The 20,696-nt window shown below is 30.8% G+C and overlaps 1 protein-coding gene across 1 annotated transcript; it reads left to right on the top strand.

The window, feature by feature from the left end:
* Positions 1-1,319: 1,319 nt before the first annotated feature.
* On the top strand, positions 1,320-12,501 carry LOC141446607 (uncharacterized). The gene is made up of 2 exons (XM_074113152.1): positions 1,320-3,233; positions 4,086-12,501. The coding sequence occupies exon 2, from the start codon at positions 4,177-4,179 to the stop codon at positions 11,044-11,046; it is 6,870 nt and encodes a 2,289-aa protein (XP_073969253.1). The 5' UTR covers positions 1,320-3,233; positions 4,086-4,176; the 3' UTR covers positions 11,047-12,501.
* The last annotated feature ends 8,195 nt before the right edge of the window (positions 12,502-20,696 follow it).

Genomic DNA, 20,696 nt, shown 5'->3' with positions numbered 1-20,696 from the left:
GAACTTTAACACTAAATATCTCGTTTTCTGCTCGATAGATTTCTACTAAAATTTACACGATTATAGACAACAGTAGTCTCCATATACAAGTAAAATATTAACAAAATCTATCAAGTAGTTTTCGAGATATTTGAAGTAAAATTTTCACTTTCTAGAACGGAAAGAAACTTTACCACTAAATATTTCGTTTTCTGCTCAATAGATTTTTACTAAAATTTACACGATTATAGATAATAGTAGTCTTCATATACAAGTAAAATATTAACAAAATCTATCAAGTAGTTTTCGAGATATTTGAAGTTAAAGTTTTCACTTTCAAGAACGGAAAGAAACTTTAACACTGAATATCTTGTTTTCTGCTCGATAGATTTCTACTAAAATTTACACGATTATTAAAACTGTCCGGTAGGACAGTTGTATAAGGGTTGATCATCAAAAAGTGCACGAAAAAGCGTAACGTTAAAAAACACCCAACTTTGACAATTTTTTTCTCTTTTTCTACTAAAGATAAAATTCCCAAATTTTCTTTAAAATAAATGGCAAACCCTCCTTTATGACTGTAATTTTTTTGCAACAACCCAGATCTTATAGGTTTCGAGAAAAAAGTTGCTGAAAATGAGCAAAAACGGCTTTTTCAGAAATTGTTGTTGTTGTTCTTCTTCTTCTTCTTGTTGTTGTTGTTACCTTTTTTGTAAACTGCGTAGCGCCTAAACGCGCGAACCGATTTTCATTAATGAGGTGTCATTCGATTCGGAATTTTATGTAGATGTGCCTTTTGGGGGTCTCGACGCTGTACACCGAATGGGAGAGGAGTTAGCCCCCTTTATGTAAGGCCCCCTTCAAAATTATTATTACTAATTACTCTGTAAATCTTAGCCCGATTTTGATAAAATTTGGTAGGATGATGGGGTTAGGGCTCCCCTATGTAACATTAAAGCGACGATCTGCTCTTACACTAGTTAAGGGGAAGTATAGCAATCGTTTCAAATTATCGACACATGAACTGATTTTCATGAATGAAGTGTCATTCGAATCGAAATTTTGTACAGATTTGCACTTTAAAAGTCTCGTCGCTATGCCTCATATGGAGGGGAGTTTGCCCCACCCAAGTAAGGCCGTTTCTAAAACTATTATTACCAATATTTCTATAACTCTTTGTCCGATTTTGATAAAATTTAGCACGAAGAAGTGATTAAAGCTCCTCTACATGACTGTGAAGTGCCATCATGCTCTTACACCTACTAAGAGGAAGTACTGCAATCGTTAAAATTATCAATGGGTGAACCTATTTACATTAATGAATTGTTGTTCGATTCAAAATCTTTGCCTTTTAGGGAGAAGTACTGTAATCGCCCGTTTATTTTTCTTACTCCTCTTAAAAGGAAGGTCTGAAATCGCAGTTTAAATTTGCTTTTTACGTACAAATACCTTCCTATTTTATTAAAACTGTCCGGTAGGACAGTTGTATAAGGGTTGATCGTCAAAAACTGCACGAAAAAGCGTAACGTTGAAAAACACCCAACTTTGACAATTTTTTTCTCTTTTTCTATAAAAGATAAAATTCCCAAATTTTCTTTAAAATATAGGGCAAACCCTCCTTTATAACTGTAATTTTTTCGTAATAACATAGATTATTGAGGGGAAGTCTTGCAATCGTTTCAAATTATCAATGTGGGTGTATGAAGGGAGCACATTTTCTCAGACGGGGGCGTAAGGTCCCGTCCCATCTATTATATATATCTTATCTTATCTTCTCAGAAAAGACTTCCGCGTGTTACTTTCTTCAAACATGGACATATATTATTGCACGATAGATTAAGCTTCCCTTAAAATGTAACGAGCGCCCTGAAAAAATTCTCTCTCTCTCTCTCTCTCTCTCTAACAGCACATTACCATGAGTTGGGGTGGCTTAATGTTGAGTTCCGCAGGAAATATTTTAAGGGCAATTTTCTATACCAGTTGTTTAGGACGCAGACTCCACGATATCTGTTTGACATGTTTACTGCTAAGGGTGTACTGGACTTACGGACTACAAGGACTGTCCACACCAGACTGTACATACCAACTTACAGGACTGCTACCTATCAGAATTCTTTTTTCGTTACTGCCTGTAGACTGTGGAACGACCTACCAACGGACCTTACGAACAGGAAAACAATTTTTAATTTCAGATTTTTATTTTATGACTACTTATTACAGGAATTTAGGAGGAAATAGTTTATTTATTTATTTTTATTATTTATTATTTATTCTAGTTGTGAAAGTTATAATTTTTTCTTATTAGTTTATATTTATTGTAAATAATTTTTTGTGAACAGCTGTTTGGATTTTATTTTGTATTTTATTATTTTAACCGAGAGTTTTTTTGTGTTTATTGTGTAAATTTTATTTATTTTTGTTGCCCTTAAGGGACATGAGTCCCAGGGCATAATAAACGTATCTTTCTTTCTTTCTTTCTTTCTTTCTCTCTTTCTGTTTCAGTGTGTGTTTGTGCCTGTGCGATTATCAAATCAAATACCAGAAATCGCAGAACGTTAAATGTCTTAGCTCAGATGATCCAATAAGGTTTTAGCCAAAATTGGTCTGCCGGAAGTATCACTTTAATGAGTAGATTTTTCAGTTTGTCAGTTATTTCTGGGAAACTTATACAGGAAATCCTGTTAAGCCTTAATTTCTAAAGTTATTAGAATTAAATATAACAAGCGTCCCAAGTTGTAGAATATTTGTGAGTTTAATTTAAAGAATAATATTAAGAGGAAGTCGTGAGAGGTTGCTACCAGATTTTGTTCATAGAAATTATAATTTCTGAGAAAATCTTATTCCAAAAGTAGCGATAAGAGAACATCAGTTAAAACTGTTTGTATTATTAATTTGTATTTGTTGCGATAAGAAAGTCAGTAATAATAATGTTTTCTATAATTTAATAAACCATGAAGAAATGTCTTCATAGAAACATTCAGAAATAATATCTATATTTAATCCCCAACTTCCCTCTGAATAGTAAACAATGAACATGGTATAGTTTTAATTTAATAAACTTTAAACTTATTTAAACCTAACTTAGTGGCGTGATTTCCCCCTCCTTTATCTTTTGAATGCACTATAAAGTGGAAATAATTATTAAACCTAATTCAAACGTCTTTTGACATCCGTAGAAGAAGTGCTAGTTATTTTTTCTATTTTATTAGCTATTAAACTATTTATTGAAGACTTCATACATCCTTCTCAATTTGGTAAGTAGATTTTTTGTAATTATTTAGTTAAATACATTTAATTCAGAAATTACTCTTATTTGGCGGTTGATTTTAGTCCGATTAATTGTGCTAAACTGCTGATGTCTGTCTAGATGAAAAGTGATCCTAGTTCTGACTGATTGTTAAAATTCACTTCCTTTATCAAAAAGTTAATGAATATTGCTTAGAGTACTTTCGTTGCTCGATCAGAAAAATAAAGTAATTACCTTCTTGTTGTGATGTGGATACTCTAATTTATTTATTTTTTATCCATTTTTTGGAGGTATCTCCCCGCTTTTATGACCAACTTTTTTTTTTTACTTTTTCACTTCCTCTAAGACAAGTATTGCGCCCTTGTAAAAATTTTCCGTTTCATCTTTCCACCGGAAATGTCTATATGCGCACATACTGTATAGCACATTGCGTTGTGTGTGTTGTCAAAATATCTCAAATCGAAAATCGTATGAAGCTGATACTCTACATTTCAATCAGGTTTCAATCAAAGCCCACAGACAATACAATCCCTAAACCGGAAGTCTCTACTATGCTGCATTAGTGAAGAATTTCTTCGTTTTTCATTGATTTTATTTTTATTCTCCTCTAAGCTTTATTTATTTTGGTAAATTGCAAATCTATCTTATCCCATAGCACATTCATGAATTGGGATAACTATAAACTAAATTTCCACCCTTGCTGTTTGTTTTTATAATCAATTATTGTTCTAAAAGTTCTTTTTTGTTCATACACAAATTAAAATATTTCCAATTTAAAAAAATTACTCTTTAAAGTTTTATGTTTCATTGCGAAAAACAAAATTTACTTCATTTTTCGAACCTAAATTTTTTTTTTCAGAGTCGAAGGAAACAAACATTACGTCAAGTATTTATATTAAGTATTAGTTAGTTATTTCTAAATACTAAAGATTTTAAATTACATTATAGATATGCCTTCTAAACACCGGAAAAAAAAGCAAACAATTAAAAAATTAGTATCGGGTATTAGACAGACAATTGACAGCACTGCTGAGCTCGAAAACTGTAGTTTATACACTATTGTGACTCCCGCCGCAACTAAGCAACAACGGTACTACGTTAAAAATCGCGAGGGAATAGTAACTAAACAGCGAAAATATAACTTAAGAAAAAAAATAGAAATAAAAGAAAAACAGAAAGTGTACAATTTAGAACAGAAAGAAAAAATACAAGAAAAACAGAAAGTGTACAATTTGGAACAGAAAGAAACAATAGCAAGGAAACAGAGAGAGTATGATCTAACTAATAGAGAGAAAATACAGAAGAAGCAGAGAGAGTATGATCTAACTAATAGAGAGAAAATACAGAAGAAGCAGAGAGAGTATGATCTAACTAATAGAGAGAAAATACAGAAGAAGCAGAGAGAGTATGATCTAACTAATAGAGAGAAAATACAGAAGAAGCAGAGAGAGTATGATCTAACAAATAGAGAGAAAATACAGAAGAAACAGAGGAAATATGATAAAGAGCACATAGATAAAAAAAGAAATCAGCAAAGAAAGTACAATGAAAAAAAAAGAAACGAAATTGGCATAAGACAAGAAAGGTATAATGAAAAGAATCGCGCTGTAATAAATTTAAAAAGAAATATTCGGTACTTTTTGACTCGCCAAAACGTAAATAAACCCTCGGCGTCATTCGCATCTTTATTAAAGAAACGGATTCAAACTCGAAAAAAAATTAGTACATTTAAAGATGAATGCGCGCTAATAAATAAATTGTGTTTATCTTTAAAACGGAATCGTCAGTTCAATAAACACCGCCGTGTAAGGAATAAAATTAATCGCACAATGTCTTATTACCTGATAAAACACTCTAAACATTTAACCGGAATTGCCCGATCCTACTTTAGATATCTAAATAATAAATTAAAAGCCGTTGTCGATAAGGCCGTTAATAAGTTCGAAGTAAATAAAATTAAAACACTAACGTCTAAAAATATCGTAAAAGTATTCGGAGGCAAACAAAAACACACGACACATTCTGAACCTTATTTCTACGAAACTTCCTACAGCGTGGTTCCTCCCGGACATATATTGCTCGCTGATAATCACACCGTTTTCGTGAATAGGCACAATTTTAAAAAGTACATTACTAAAGATAATAATATAGTAGAATGGCCTTGCGGTATCACTTGTAAATTTTCTAACCATAGTATGAGCACGATTTTAAATAAATTAGTTGAATTAGTAAAAAGCAATATTAATGAAATGTCAATCAAAAAGCTTGCGAACACATGTAGGTACAGACATCTCAATAAAAAAGGACACACCGTACACTGCGCTTCACACAACAGTATATTTAAATGCAGTACACTTTTGCAAATTCTTTCTGAATTATCGGTACATTACACCGCGTTTAGGAACTTAAAAAGACAGATTTACACTATGCGTAATCTATCTTTCAAAATTAATCGTGTAGCATCGTGTATAAATAAAGCAATGAATGTCGAATCAATTTTACGGTCCGTTAATGATTTAAAAAAGTTTCTCAGAACACTTAAAATCGACACTAATAAATTTAAAAAATATGTACCTTCCACTAGTTGCGACACCAACGAAATAAACATTTTGACTAAATATAAGAAAAACTTGTCTTCGTTAAAAAGTAAAGTAACTTCTTTTCCGGAAAATTTTTGCGCATGTTGCAACATCTTATTTTATGACGAGGATTTAAAAGATTTTACTAAATTTCAAATAAATAATCATAAATCGTGGCGAACTATAATTATTTATATTAATAAAAATTATGATAAAGTTCATTCGGATAATATTAAAATTTGTACATACTGTGCACGAAAATTAAATCAAAATTGTATTCCCGGACGCGCCGCTTATAACTGTTTAGAGGTAGATCCCGTGCCAGAAGAAGTTGGTAAGCTGAATATTTTCGAAACTATGCTGACCCAATTAGTTAAATCGTTCCAATGTGTTATTCGTCTCCAGCCGAAAAAAGGGAAAATTGCGGTCAGCGAAAAACTTAAAGGGTTAAAGGGTCGCGTCACTTATTTACCCCTACCTTTGCAGAAAAACGTGGACATGCTACCGAACGAACTGCCCCAAAATCATGAAGTGGTTGTACTGGTTAATGGCGTACCTACACAAAACCGAGTCATATGGCGAGATTTAGTGAGCGCGAATAAAATTTACAAAGCGATTGCCGCGTTAAAAGAAATTAACCCGTTATACGCGAACGTTCATTTAAATGTAAAATTGTTACCGAATATCAACGAAAATATAGGTAATAAATATACTTTTAAGGATGTATCCGGGGCATCCATAAAAAAAGTAGATAGCACAACTTTTTATAAAACCGGATTTTATACTTTTCACTCCCTTCATCCGATAAATATGAGCGCGGTTGAATCGAGCGAAATCGAATTTTACCAAATGCAGCAAATGAAGGGAGATTACGTCTCGGTTTTTGATAAAAATTTAGATTATTTAACTTTTCCGCATCTATTTCCTAAAGGCAGGTTCGGAAAATTTGACATAAATAGAAATATTCCTCTGTCGGACGCTGAGTATCGTAAATCGCGAATATTGAATAAAGACGGGCGATTTCGGCGGGATCCTTGTTATTTATTTCATCTGTTAAATGACAGTGAATTTAAATACCTAGGCGGGGCGATTGCTCACTTGTTAAACGTTCGCGCGTACAAACCGTACACGGTCAATGATATTTTAACTAAAGTTGCCGTAAACGATGAACAGTTAGAACAGCATTTAATCAATCTATTTAGTTCGTTACGGGGTACTAAAGAATATTGGCATCGTCGTCGCCAAGAACTCAATGCCATGACACGCGATTTTGGGGCGCCGACTTTTTTTGTAACTTTGTCATGCGCAGAATATGATCATTCCGAATTATTACAATACATTGTCAAAATTAATAAAGCTGTCCCTAACGTGGAGAAAATGTCCGCCGGAGAGTTATGTGCGTTAGATCCGACAAGCGTGTGTAGATATTATCACCGTCTTATCCGGAATATGTTCAAGTTTCTAATAAACGATAAAATAAACCCGGTATTAGGTTTCGTGGAACACTATTTTTGGCGCGTAGAATATCAAGAAAGGGGGGCGCCGCATTACCACATGTTATTGTGGATTCGGGATAGTCCGGAAATTAATAACGATTGCTTTAAAAAGGTTGCCGATTTTATTAATACATATATTTGTGCTCAGTTACCGGATCCTTTAGAGTCACCTGTCTTGCACTCGTTTGTCCGGAAATATCAAATGCATAAGTGTAACTCGTATTGCCAACGAAAATATCGCGTAAAACAAAAAATTTATACTAAATGTCGGTTTGGATTTCCGCGTAAAGTTACTGACGAATTGATAATTAATGACATAATTTCCACAATCGCGTCTAGAGTTAAAGGTTTCGGTCCGAAACGTGTTTATGACTTGCCCAGACAGAGAAGTGAGGTTCGTATTAACGACTACAACCCGGTCCTTCTATTAGCTTCCGGCGGGTTTAACGTTGACGTGCAATTTGTTAAAGACGGAGATTTGAGATTAGTTATTTACGTAACTAGTTATATATCGAAAAATGAAAAAACGGAATTAGAAGATTTGTGGGCTGATATATGTAAAGAATCGAATAAAAAAGCGCTGTGGAGTTTAGGATTAAAAAAATTAACGCATCGGCAGATCGGGCTATACGAAACAATAGACCGGTTACTCGGGCATCATTTGTACGGTAAATCGGAAGATATGAGATATATCAGCACCACGTTTCGCGAAAATAGAAAACTATGTTTAAAACCGTATAATGAACTAAAAAATATGCCGGCTAATTCAACGGATGTATATTTGAAGTCATGGCTAAACGACTACTATCCGAATCGACCCGACGATCTAGAAAATTTAAACTTATACGATTTTTGTCGTTATCACGATCTTTCCCGCGATCAATTAGAAGGCGAAAACCGAATAAAATTAAAAAATAATGTTATTTTAAGAAAACGTGGCAAACCTTACGTGATCCAACATCCGATATACAAAACTTTAAATACCGAACAAGATCGTAACAAATATTATCATTCCCTTTTGCTTCTTTTTAAACCGTGGCGAAAAGAATCGGATATTTTAAAAGGATTTCGGACATATCAAGAAGCGTTTGACCATTATTCCGCGGAATTAAAAGAGGCCATGACTTATCACGATAAATTAATTATGATTGAAGAAGGAATCAAAGAACTTCGCAATAAAATTGCGGAATACAAAGAAGAGAATTTCATTAATTTAGAAGAGGATAATATTATCCGAGAAGTGCAGGATGCAGACGTGGCGATGTTGGAAGTTTGCGCGGCGATGTATACTAGTATTGACGATCGCGATAGTAAATTTAATTTAAACGAAGATCAAAGCCGGATTTTTAATAAAATAACTCAAACACTTATCGACCAAAGTAATAATAAATGCAATAGTCAAATAAAATTATTCGTTTCTGGTGTAGGCGGTACGGGTAAATCGTATCTCTTAAAAGCGTTAAAAGTTTGGATTAATAATACATTTCCGCCTAAGAAAGACTCTATTTCGGTGGCTATAACGGCTCCGACCGGCCTGGCTGCATATAATGTAAATGGCGTCACCATTTACCGGCTTTTATCGCTCCCGGTAGAGCATCAACAAACCGCGGAATATAATAAATTAAACGTCGAAAGCTGTCGGGCGATTAGACACGTTCTTCAAGACATGAAATTGTTGATAATAGATGAAATTAGTTTAGTTTCGAGTCTCGTTTTCGCTTATATTCATCTTCGGTTGACGGAAATTGCTAAAAATAATGAACCTTTCGGTAATTTTAATATTTTACTTTTCGGTGATTTGTTACAATTGCAGCCCGTTAAAGGTAATCAAGTTTTTAAAAAGTTAACCCGCATCGAATGCAAATCCAAACTCGGATCTATTGGTTCTGCTGATCTTTGGTCGATGTTCGAATACGACGAATTAAAAATTAACGTGAGACAGAAAAATGATAAAAGCGGTTTCATAAACACTTTGCTCAATATTCGGTCGGGTAACATCTGCGCGGAAGACATCGCACTATTAAACTCACGTGTTTTGCAAAATAACGATTTAAATAATGTAGTTGAAAATTATAAAGAATTACTCGATTGCGGTAAAAATCCGTTATGTCTCTTCGCGACTAAAGCTCAGTGCACAACATTTAATAAACTTTATTCTGATAAATTCGCGAAAGAAATAGTCACATTAAATTGCATCGATGAAATCGATTATAATTTTAAACTCACGAATAAAAAAATAAAAGATTTGAACTTTTTAATTAATAAAATTTCAGAAGACGTCTCCCGTACAGCTAATTTATCTAAAACAATAAATTTATTTGTTGGCGCGAAAATAATGGTTAAAAGAAATATCGATATTGCTAACGGAATTGTAAACGGAACAATAGGTACAGTAGAACGGTTTGTTTATAAAGGAAACGTGGTAGATACTTTAATAATTCTCGTGAATAACAAACCCTTTTCTTTAGAAAGGGTAAAAGCGCGATTTCAGTTGTTAAAAAATATTTACGTGCATAGGAAACAATTTCCGGTGACTCTTTCGTACGCGGTAACCATCCACAAATCTCAAGGCTTAACCTTGGATTGTTTATTCACGAGTTTAGGTAAAGAAGTGTTTGCACCGGGCATGCACTATGTAGCTCTCTCGCGGGTATCTAATGTAAACGGTTTGTATTTAATTGATTTCGATTCGTCAAAAATAAAAGTAGATATGGTCGCGATAAATGAATACCGTCGTTTAAATAAAATGATCCAATCACCATGTTTGCAAACTGCGAATAATAATATTTGCGTTTCCCCCACCTTCAAGTTACCAACAAAAGAATCCCTTCTCCAATCAAATGTTAATCGCGAACTTTGTTCTAAAACGGAAATATTTGGCTTACCAAATTCTGACGGCGTTTCATGTTACGCGAATGTTGTTGCACAGTGTTTGGTCAATATAGATTCCGTTAAATCTAGTCTAACGAATAACCTCGTCACTAATATAAACATAACTTTCCCGGATCCAAAAACTCGCGATAACTACCAAACAGTGAGTGTAACTTTCGAATTATTTAATATTTTAACATCCGGAATAACTCGAGGTGCCAAAAAACCTAATACCAAAAGACTCCGCGAATTGATTGCTCACGGTAGTGACGTAAATTTTAACGCAAATATTCAGCAAGACGCGCAAGAATTTCTAATATTTTTAATATCCGCTTTAAAAACAGAAAATAACATTCCTTGCAGGTTATTTGATTGTACAGTAAAATTCGTTCGAAAGTGTTTCAATTGCAATAGTTATTGGGATGACGTTCCCATTAATCTTGAGGTAATGTACTTTTTAGAATTCGGGGTTCTCCAAAATAGCGAGCCGGTTACCTTTCACTCATTATTCGACTATAAATTATCGGATATAATTTGTTCAGAATGCGGGGAAAATAACATTTATATTCGTAGTAAATTAAATTCGGTATCGGATTATCTAATAGTTATATTAAAGCGTTATCAAGGAAATCGTGTTTTAAATGAAATCCACTCTTTCGATGAAAATAATATTAATATTGACGGCTTTAATTTCACACTTTCGTCCGTGATTTATCACTACGGTTCGGACCTTAATTCTGGCCACTACGTTTGCGCGATAAAAAGTCAAAATAATTCGTGGACTTTGTTAAATGACGACCTTATTAATTATAATTTTAAATTTAATCCGGGTTTAAAAGACGCGTATATTTTATTTTTAAAATCAATAACGTAACGTGCTTAAAAAAAAAATCTATATTTTTAGTGAAACTTAAAATATTTTTAAATCGAATTTCAGCGGTTAGAGAGCCAGCAGATAACAGACATTTTGACTGACTGTAAATATTTTATTTGATATTATTAATTTATTTGTGCATGTTTCTGTTTTTTGAAGTAAAAAAATTGTTTACATAGAATATGTTTTTGGCAATGAATACCTCTGTTTCAATACTTCAAATTTATTATGCCCACCTAAGTTTTTATACTATTTCACTTAAGATCTAATAACTGTGTACATTTTTTGTTTTTAGTTTTTAATAACTTGAATAGTTGATGGTATGATTCTATACCTTAGGTTCCATGTCTCAAGTCAATCACTCGCCTTGAAAGAAATTATTGTTTTATTTTCGATGTCAGTTCCCGTTTTGTAATTTATTGTATTTAATCAGGCCAAATATATTTCAAATAACAATAATATAAAAAGAAGATGACGCAATTTATTCAGTTGTAATTTACATTTATATTTGCGAATAAAACAAATTCTATGTCTTATCGTACAATATTTATAAGTTAATTTCTGTATTTTATTTAATTGCATGTTTTAAATTTGTATATATCATTTGAATTAGTTTTCTTATACCGAATGGCCAAAAGGTCATCACTTAATATTTCAATATTCTTATTTATAAGGTTTTGATGTTTTACTTATCTTTAAATGAACCTTTCACAGTTCCAGCCCTATAAGCAGTTAATTTAATTACATAATGGAATTGAATAACACTCCACTTCTTGTAACTTTTTAAATATTACGATCGTTGTTTCTCCTAAATTATGAAGGAAACTTTTATTAATGAACTGAATTTAATTTTATGTTTGATGTAGTTGTAAGATTTGCACAACTAATTCAAAAGAAACAATTTATTATATTAAATAAAAAAAATTGTCCACACTGTGAAAGATTTGTTTAAAAATAATTATTTTATTATTTATTTACATATTTGTTGTACTTTTATTTTAAATGTGTGACTAAACTAACTGACGGACTAAGTCCGCCAAGCCGGTCCCAAGCCCAGGTGAGAAAGGATGAGGGGTCCGTCGGAGTTACTTATGTTTCAGGATCTAAAGGCTAACTATACGCAGAGCCAGGAGAGGGAGGATATATTCATATATGTTTATGCTGTGTAAATATGGTATTGTTTGCAACCCTCTATAAAACTATAAATAAATCTATCCAAAAGGTACAAAAATCTCTTTAACAAAAACTTACAGTTTAAAATGTTAAGTATAAAGGTTGATTAAACGCCAAAAGGTACACAAATCAGCAGGTAACCAACATTTCATTAAACTTTATTGATATCGTTAACGTAATTTTACTGTATTAACTTTTCATTAATATTTTTTAGATTTTACTACATGTCCCAGACCCTTATGCTGGCCATTTTATTCATAATAATTTTTTTGATATAATAATATAAGGTGAGTAATACCGTCATAATTAGTTATAAAAAGGCACTTTATTTTAACTATAATCTAAATTATTATTGTGATTTTTTTTTTTAGGCGCTTTATTCTGAATAATCATCACACTCTCATGACCATTCAAATGGAAAAGGGAAAGTAGGAGTTGGTCTATTGCTGCTGAAATCTGAATCACAGAGTAAAAATAAATTGAATCTTGAATTCGTCTTACAGCAGAATATATGAGCACAAATTATGCAGTTAATAACAAATAAACAATACTTGTAATTATAATTCATTTGCAAACTTTAATTGAATGTAGACTTTTATTGAGTACTTGTCAAAGACTTTTTGTTATCAAATAATTAGTAAAGCACTTAATAATAACTGTTTTTGTTTTTTAATATATAAATTTAAATATAAATATCTTTATTTTGTATATAACCTTCAGAGTAATCCATCTAGGGATAAATTAATTTAAAAATATCCTTAATTACATGGTATATATTTAGTTAGTAGTACACAGTATATACTGTATAATAAGGAAAGTAAAGTAACCGCCTATTTTTTCAGGCGGGATTTATCGTCCATCTACCAATTAGGTGACGTGGACAGGGGCGAAAGCTCATACTTAACTAAAAACAAATTTTCCTGACAAATAAATAGTAGTCTTACTGGGGATCTACCACTTACAAAGCCACGTTCTTGACTACAAGGCCAACGCCCGCCCCTAGTGTATCAACATTATATTTATATCTATAATATAAGCATAATATGTATACAAATATAAGTAATCAAATTAAAAGTGTAATTAAAGATAACTATAATAATATTTAATATTAATAAACCATGTTAAGTATTAATTATCTGTTATTTTTAAGAAGTGTACTTGGCAAATTGTATCTAACAAATTTAATCAAAGGATGAACTTAAATCAATGATTTTTAGGTTCATAATGATGTAATAATTTTTTTAATAAATAAATCTGACGTCACGGAAAAAAATCGGGGAATGCATTTTTTAAAAAATATTTTGAATGGCGCAGTGTCATAATTTTTTTTTTTTAATTGCGTTTCATTAAAAACATGTGCATTAATAGTTAGATACCTCCTTTTAAAATCAATCTAAATTAAATGAAGCGAGCCTTCTCGCTACACAAAAAATATTTTGTTTATGAAAATGGCCAGCACAAGGGTCTGGGACATGTAGTAAAATCTAAAAAATATTAATGAAAAGTTAATACAGTAAAATTACGTTAACGATATCAATAAAGTTTAATGAAATGTTGGTTACCTGCTGATTTGTGTACCTTTTGGCGTTTAATCAACCTTTATACTTAACATTTTAAACTGTAAGTTTTTGTTAAAGAGATTAATTATAATTTTAAATTTAATCCGGGTTTAAAAGACGCGTATATTTTATTTTTAAAATCAATAACGTAACGTGCTTAAAAAAAAAAATCTATATTTTTAGTGAAACTTAAAATATTTTTAAATCGAATTTCAGCGGTTAGAGAGCCAGCAGATAACAGACATTTTGACTGACTGTAAATATTTTATTTGATATTATTAATTTATTTGTGCATGTTTCTGTTTTTTGAAGTAAAAAAATTGTTTACATAGAATATGTTTTTGGCAATGAATACCTCTGTTTCAATACTTCAAATTTATTATGCCCACCTAAGTTTTTATACTATTTCACTTAAGATCTAATAACTGTGTACATTTTTTGTTTTTAGTTTTTAATAACTTGAATAGTTGATGGTATGATTCTATACCTTAGGTTCCATGTCTCAAGTCAATCACTCGCCTTGAAAGAAATTATTGTTTTATTTTCGATGTCAGTTCCCGTTTTGTAATTTATTGTATTTAATCAGGCCAAATATATTTCAAATAACAATAATATAAAAAGAAGATGACGCAATTTATTCAGTTGTAATTTACATTTATATTTGCGAATAAAACAAATTCTATGTCTTATCGTACAATATTTATAAGTTAATTTCTGTATTTTATTTAATTGCATGTTTTAAATTTGTATATATCATTTGAATTAGTTTTCTTATACCGAATGGCCAAAAGGTCATCACTTAATATTTCAATATTCTTATTTATAAGGTTTTGATGTTTTACTTATCTTTAAATGAACCTTTCACAGTTCCAGCCCTATAAGCAGTTAATTTAATTACATAATGGAATTGAATAACACTCCACTTCTTGTAACTTTTTAAATATTACGATCGTTGTTTCTCCTAAATTATGAAGGAAACTTTTATTAATGAACTGAATTTAATTTTATGTTTGATGTAGTTGTAAGATTTGCACAACTAATTCAAAAGAAACAATTTATTATATTAAATAAAAAAAATTGTCCACACTGTGAAAGATTTGTTTAAAAATAATTATTTTATTATTTATTTACATATTTGTTGTACTTTTATTTTAAATGTGTGACTAAACTAACTGACGGACTAAGTCCGCCAAGCCGGTCCCAAGCCCAGGTGAGAAAGGATGAGGGGTCCGTCGGAGTTACTTATGTTTCAGGATCTAAAGGCTAACTATACGCAGAGCCAGGAGAGGGAGGATATATTCATATATGTTTATGCTGTGTAAATATGGTATTGTTTGCAACCCTCTATAAAACTATAAATAAATCTATCCAAAAGGTACAAAAATCTCTTTAACAAAAACTTACAGTTTAAAATGTTAAGTATAAAGGTTGATTAAACGCCAAAAGGTACACAAATCAGCAGGTAACCAACATTTCATTAAACTTTATTGATATCGTTAACGTAATTTTACTGTATTAACTTTTCATTAATATTTTTTAGATTTTACTACATGTCCCAGACCCTTATGCTGGCCATTTTATTCATAATAATTTTTTTGATATAATAATATAAGGTGAGTAATACCGTCATAATTAGTTATAAAAAGGCACTTTATTTTAACTATAATCTAAATTATTATTGTGATTTTTTTTTTTAGGCGCTTTATTCTGAATAATCATCACACTCTCATGACCATTCAAATGGAAAAGGGAAAGTAGGAGTTGGTCTATTGCTGCTGAAATCTGAATCACAGAGTAAAAATAAATTGAATCTTGAATTCGTCTTACAGCAGAATATATGAGCACAAATTATGCAGTTAATAACAAATAAACAATACTTGTAATTATAATTCATTTGCAAACTTTAATTGAATGTAGACTTTTATTGAGTACTTGTCAAAGACTTTTTGTTATCAAATAATTAGTAAAGCACTTAATAATAACTGTTTTTGTTTTTTAATATATAAATTTAAATATAAATATCTTTATTTTGTATATAACCTTCAGAGTAATCCATCTAGGGATAAATTAATTTAAAAATATCCTTAATTACATGGTATATATTTAGTTAGTAGTACACAGTATATACTGTATAATAAGGAAAGTAAAGTAACCGCCTATTTTTTCAGGCGGGATTTATCGTCCATCTACCAATTAGGTGACGTGGACAGGGGCGAAAGCTCATACTTAACTAAAAACAAATTTTCCTGACAAATAAATAGTAGTCTTACTGGGGATCTACCACTTACAAAGCCACGTTCTTGACTACAAGGCCAACGCCCGCCCCTAGTGTATCAACATTATATTTATATCTATAATATAAGCATAATATGTATACAAATATAAGTAATCAAATTAAAAGTGTAATTAAAGATAACTATAATAATATTTAATATTAATAAACCATGTTAAGTATTAATTATCTGTTATTTTTAAGAAGTGTACTTGGCAAATTGTATCTAACAAATTTAATCAAAGGATGAACTTGAATCAATGATTTTTAGGTTCATAATGATGTAATAATTTTTTTAATAAATAAATCTGACGTCACGGAAAAAAATCGGGGAATGCATTTTTTAAAAAATATTTTGAATGGCGCAGTGTCATAATTTTTTTTTTTTAATTGCGTTTCATTAAAAACATGTGCATTAATAGTTAGATACCTCCTTTTAAAATCAATCTAAATTAAATGAAGCGAGCCTTCTCGCTACACAAAAAATATTTTGTTTATGAAAATGGCCAGCACAAGGGTCTGGGACATGTAGTAAAATCTAAAAAATATTAATGAAAAGTTAATACAGTAAAATTACGTTAACGATATCAATAAAGTTTAATGAAATGTTGGTTACCTGCTGATTTGTGTACCTTTTGGCGTTTAATCAACCTTTATACTTAACATTTTAAACTGTAAGTTTTTGTTAAAGAGATAGACAACAGTAGTCTCCATATACAAGTAAAATATTAACAAAATCTATCAAGTAGTTTTCGAGATATTTGAAGTTAAAGTTTTCACTTTCTAGAACGGAAAGAAACTTTACCACTAAATATTTCGTTTTCTGCTCGATAGATTTTTACTAAAATTTACACGATTATAGACAACAGTAGTCTCCATATACAAGTAAAATATTAACAAAATCTATCGAGTAGTTTTCGAGATATTTGAAGTTAAAGTTTTCACTTTCTAGAACGGAAAGAAACTTTACCACTAAATATTTCGTTTTCTGCTCGATAGATTTTTACTAAAATTTACACGATTATAGACAATAGTAGTCTCCATATACAAGTAATATAAAAAACAAAATCAATCGAGTAGTTTTCGAGATATTTGAAGTTAAAGTTTTCACTTTCTAGAACGGAAAGTAAATTTACCACTAAATATCTTGTTTTCTGGTCGATAGATTTCTACTAAAATTTACACGTTTATTAAAACTGTCCGGTAGGACAGTTGTGTAAGGGTTGATCGTCAAAAAGTGCACGAAAAAGCGTAACGTTAAAAAACACCCAACTTTGACAATTTTTTTCTCTTTTTCTATAAAAGATAAAATTCCCAAATTTTCTTTAAAATATAGAGCAAATCCTCCTTTATGACTGTAATTTTTTTGAAACCACCCAGACCTAATAGATTTCGAGAAAAAAGTTGCCGAAAATGAGCAAAAACGGCATTTTCAGAAATTGTTGTTGTTCTTGTTCTTCTTCTTCTTCTTCTTGTTGTTGTTACCTTTTTTGTAAACTACATAGCGCCTAAACGCGTGAACCGATTTTCATGAATGAGGTGTCATTCGATTCGGAATTTTATGTAGATGTGCCTTTTGGGGGTCTCGACGCTGTACACCGAATGGGAGAGGAGTTAGCCCCCATTATGTAAGGCCCCCTTCAAAATTATTATTACTAATTACTCTGTAAATCTTAGCCCGATTTTGATAAAATTTGGTAGGATGATGGGGTTAGGGCTCCCCTATGTAACATTAAAGCGACGATCTGCTCTTACACTTATTAAGGGGAAGTATAGAAATCGTTTCAAATTATCGACACGTGAACTGATTTTCATGAATGAAGTGTCATTCGAATCGAAATTTTGTACAGATTTGCACTTTAAAAGTCTCGTCGCTATGCCTCATATGGAGGGGAGTTTGCCCCACCCAAGTAAGGCCGTTTCTAAAACTATTATTACCAATATTTCTATAACGCTTTGTCCGATTTTGATAAAATTTAGCACGAAGAAGTGATTAAAGCTCCTCTACAGGGCTGTGAAGTGCCATCATGCTCTTACACCTACTAAGAGGAAGTACTGCAATCGTTAAAATTATCAATGGGTGAACCTATTTACATTAATGAATTGTCGTTCGATTCAAAATCTTTGCCTCTTTGCCTTTTAGGGAGAAGTACTGTAATCGCCCGTTTATTTTTCTTACTCCTCTTAAAAGGAAGGTCTGAAATCGCAGTTTAAATTTGCTTTTTACGTACAAATACCTTCCTATTTTATATAAAAAGGCTTTCTCAAAAAAATTGTTATTGAGGATGGTTTGGGGACCGCAACTATAATCATTCTTTAAAAAGATCTCTCCAGTGGTAGTTACGGTTCCTACTTAACACCTTATCAGGTTATAATGATAGAATTGCTTATTCCTAATTTAAAAAAAAACAGTAAAGCAGATATGTAACTTAGCAAAATAGACAAAAATGAAAATCTATCCAAAAGGTACAAAAATCTCCTTAACAAAAACTTACAGTTTAAAATGTTAAGTATAAGGGTTGATTAAACGCCAAAAGGTACACAAATCAGCAAGTACCCAACATTTCATTCAAGCTTAGTTGATATAATTTAAGTAATTTTGCTGCATTAACTTTTCCCTCACATTTTTTAGAATTTATTAGATGTCGCAGACCCTTATGCTGGCCATTTTCATCTACAAAATATTTGTTCAAGTAGCACTGTAGATTGACTTTAATATCTATTAATCTATAATAATCAAACTAATAATTACAGGTTAAAAAGAAAACGTTATAAAAAATAAAAAAAATTACGAGGCTACAAAATTTAAAAACTTTTTTAAAAAAATGCTCATATCAACATACATCAATGATTTCGATTATTTTATTTTTAATAAAAATCGTCGGTTTAAGTTCATTCTTCGATTAAAGTAATTGTTATTTTATGTAGTAGTCAAACGTTTATAATAATAGGTAATAATTATCTGGCTCCATCGCAAATAATATAGTTTTCTTCAATCACACTCTCAATGTAGCTGTTCTTCTCACAATGTTATATATATGTTATGTAATATAAAATAAATAAGTATTGCATACTTTTAGGACAGCTAATTATTCCAGTATTTTACTATAAGTAAAATTAAATTACAATTGAGAAATGAATAATTGTTGTTGAATAATCTACTTGTTATTAACTGTGTGTTATTTGTGCTCACGAATATTTCGGTAAGACGAATTCAAGTCTGAAATATTGTTTTAAATCCTCCGTGATTCAAATTTAAACAGTAGCCGACTCTAACTTTGTCTTTTTCTACTTTAACATGCATGTATAAGATGTGACAACTTCAGAATAAAGGGCATATTAAAGATAAATCAGAAGAATAATTTGGAATAGAGTTAAAATAAAGTACCTATTTAAAAACGAAGATATAATATACATTTTATCATAATTATAACCAAATAATATTATGAACGAACTGGCCAGCATAAGGGTCTGTGACATATAATAAATTCTAAAAAATGTGAGGGAAAAGTTAATGCAGCAAAATTACTTAAATTATATCAACTAAGCTTGAATGAAATGTTGGGTACTTGCTGATTTGTGTACCTTTTGGCGTTTAATCAACCCTTATACTTAACTTTTTAAACTGTAAGTTTTTGTTAAGGAGATAGATAATAGTAGTCTTCATATACAAGTAAAATATTAACAAAATCTATCAAGTAGTTTTCGAGATATTTGAAGTTAAAGTTTTCACTTTCAAGAACGAAAAGAAACTTTAACACTAAATATCTCGTTTTCTGCTCGATAGATTTCTACTAAAATTTACACGATTTTAGATAATAGTAGTCTTCATATACAAGTAGAATATAAACAATATTTATCGAGTAGTTTTCGAGATATTTCAAGTTAAAATTTTCACTTTATAGAACGGAAGGAAATATTAAAACTAAATATATCGTTTTCTGCTAGATAGAATTTTACTAAAATTTACACGATTATAGATAATAGTAGTCTCCATATACAAGTAAAATATTAACAAAATCTATCAAGTAGTTTTCGAGATATTTGAAGTTAAAGTTTTCACTTTCTAGAACGGAAAGAAACTTTACCACTAAATATCTCGATTTCTCCACGATAGATATCTACTAAAATTTACACGATTATAGATAATAGTTTTCTTCATATACAAGTAAAATATTAACAAAATCTATCAAGTAGTTTTCGAGATATTTGAAGTTAAAGTTTTCACTTTCTAGAACGGAATGAAACTTAAACACTAAATATCTCGTTTTCTGCTCGATAGATTTTTACTAAAATTTACACGATTATAGACAATAGTAGTCTCCATATACAAGTAAAATAAAAAGAAAATCTATCGAGTTGTTTTCGAGATATTTGAAGTTAAAGTTTTCACTTTCTAGAACGGAAAGAAACTTTACCACTAAATATCTCGATTTCTGCACGATAGATATCTACTAAAATTTACACGATTATAGATAATAGTAGTCTTCATATACAAGTAAAATATTAACAATATTTATCGAGTAGTTTTCGAGATATTTGAAGTTAAAATTTTCACTATCTAGAACGGAAAGAAACTTTAACACTAAATATCTCGTTTTCTGCTCGATAGATTTCTACTAAAATTTACACGATTATAGACAACA

Source organism: Rhodnius prolixus, unplaced genomic scaffold (assembly GCF_049639745.1).
Source record: "Rhodnius prolixus isolate KJV_2025 unplaced genomic scaffold, Rpr scaffold_7, whole genome shotgun sequence".
Lineage (NCBI taxonomy): Eukaryota > Metazoa > Arthropoda > Insecta > Hemiptera > Reduviidae > Rhodnius > Rhodnius prolixus.
The sequence above is the reverse complement of the archived record's forward strand: the minus strand, read 5'-3'. Positions and strand labels throughout refer to the sequence as shown.

Coding starts and splice junctions, on each gene's coding strand:
- LOC141446607 (XM_074113152.1), top strand. CDS start 4,177: ATGCCTTCTAAACACCGGAAAAAAAAGCAAACAATTAAAAAATTAGTA.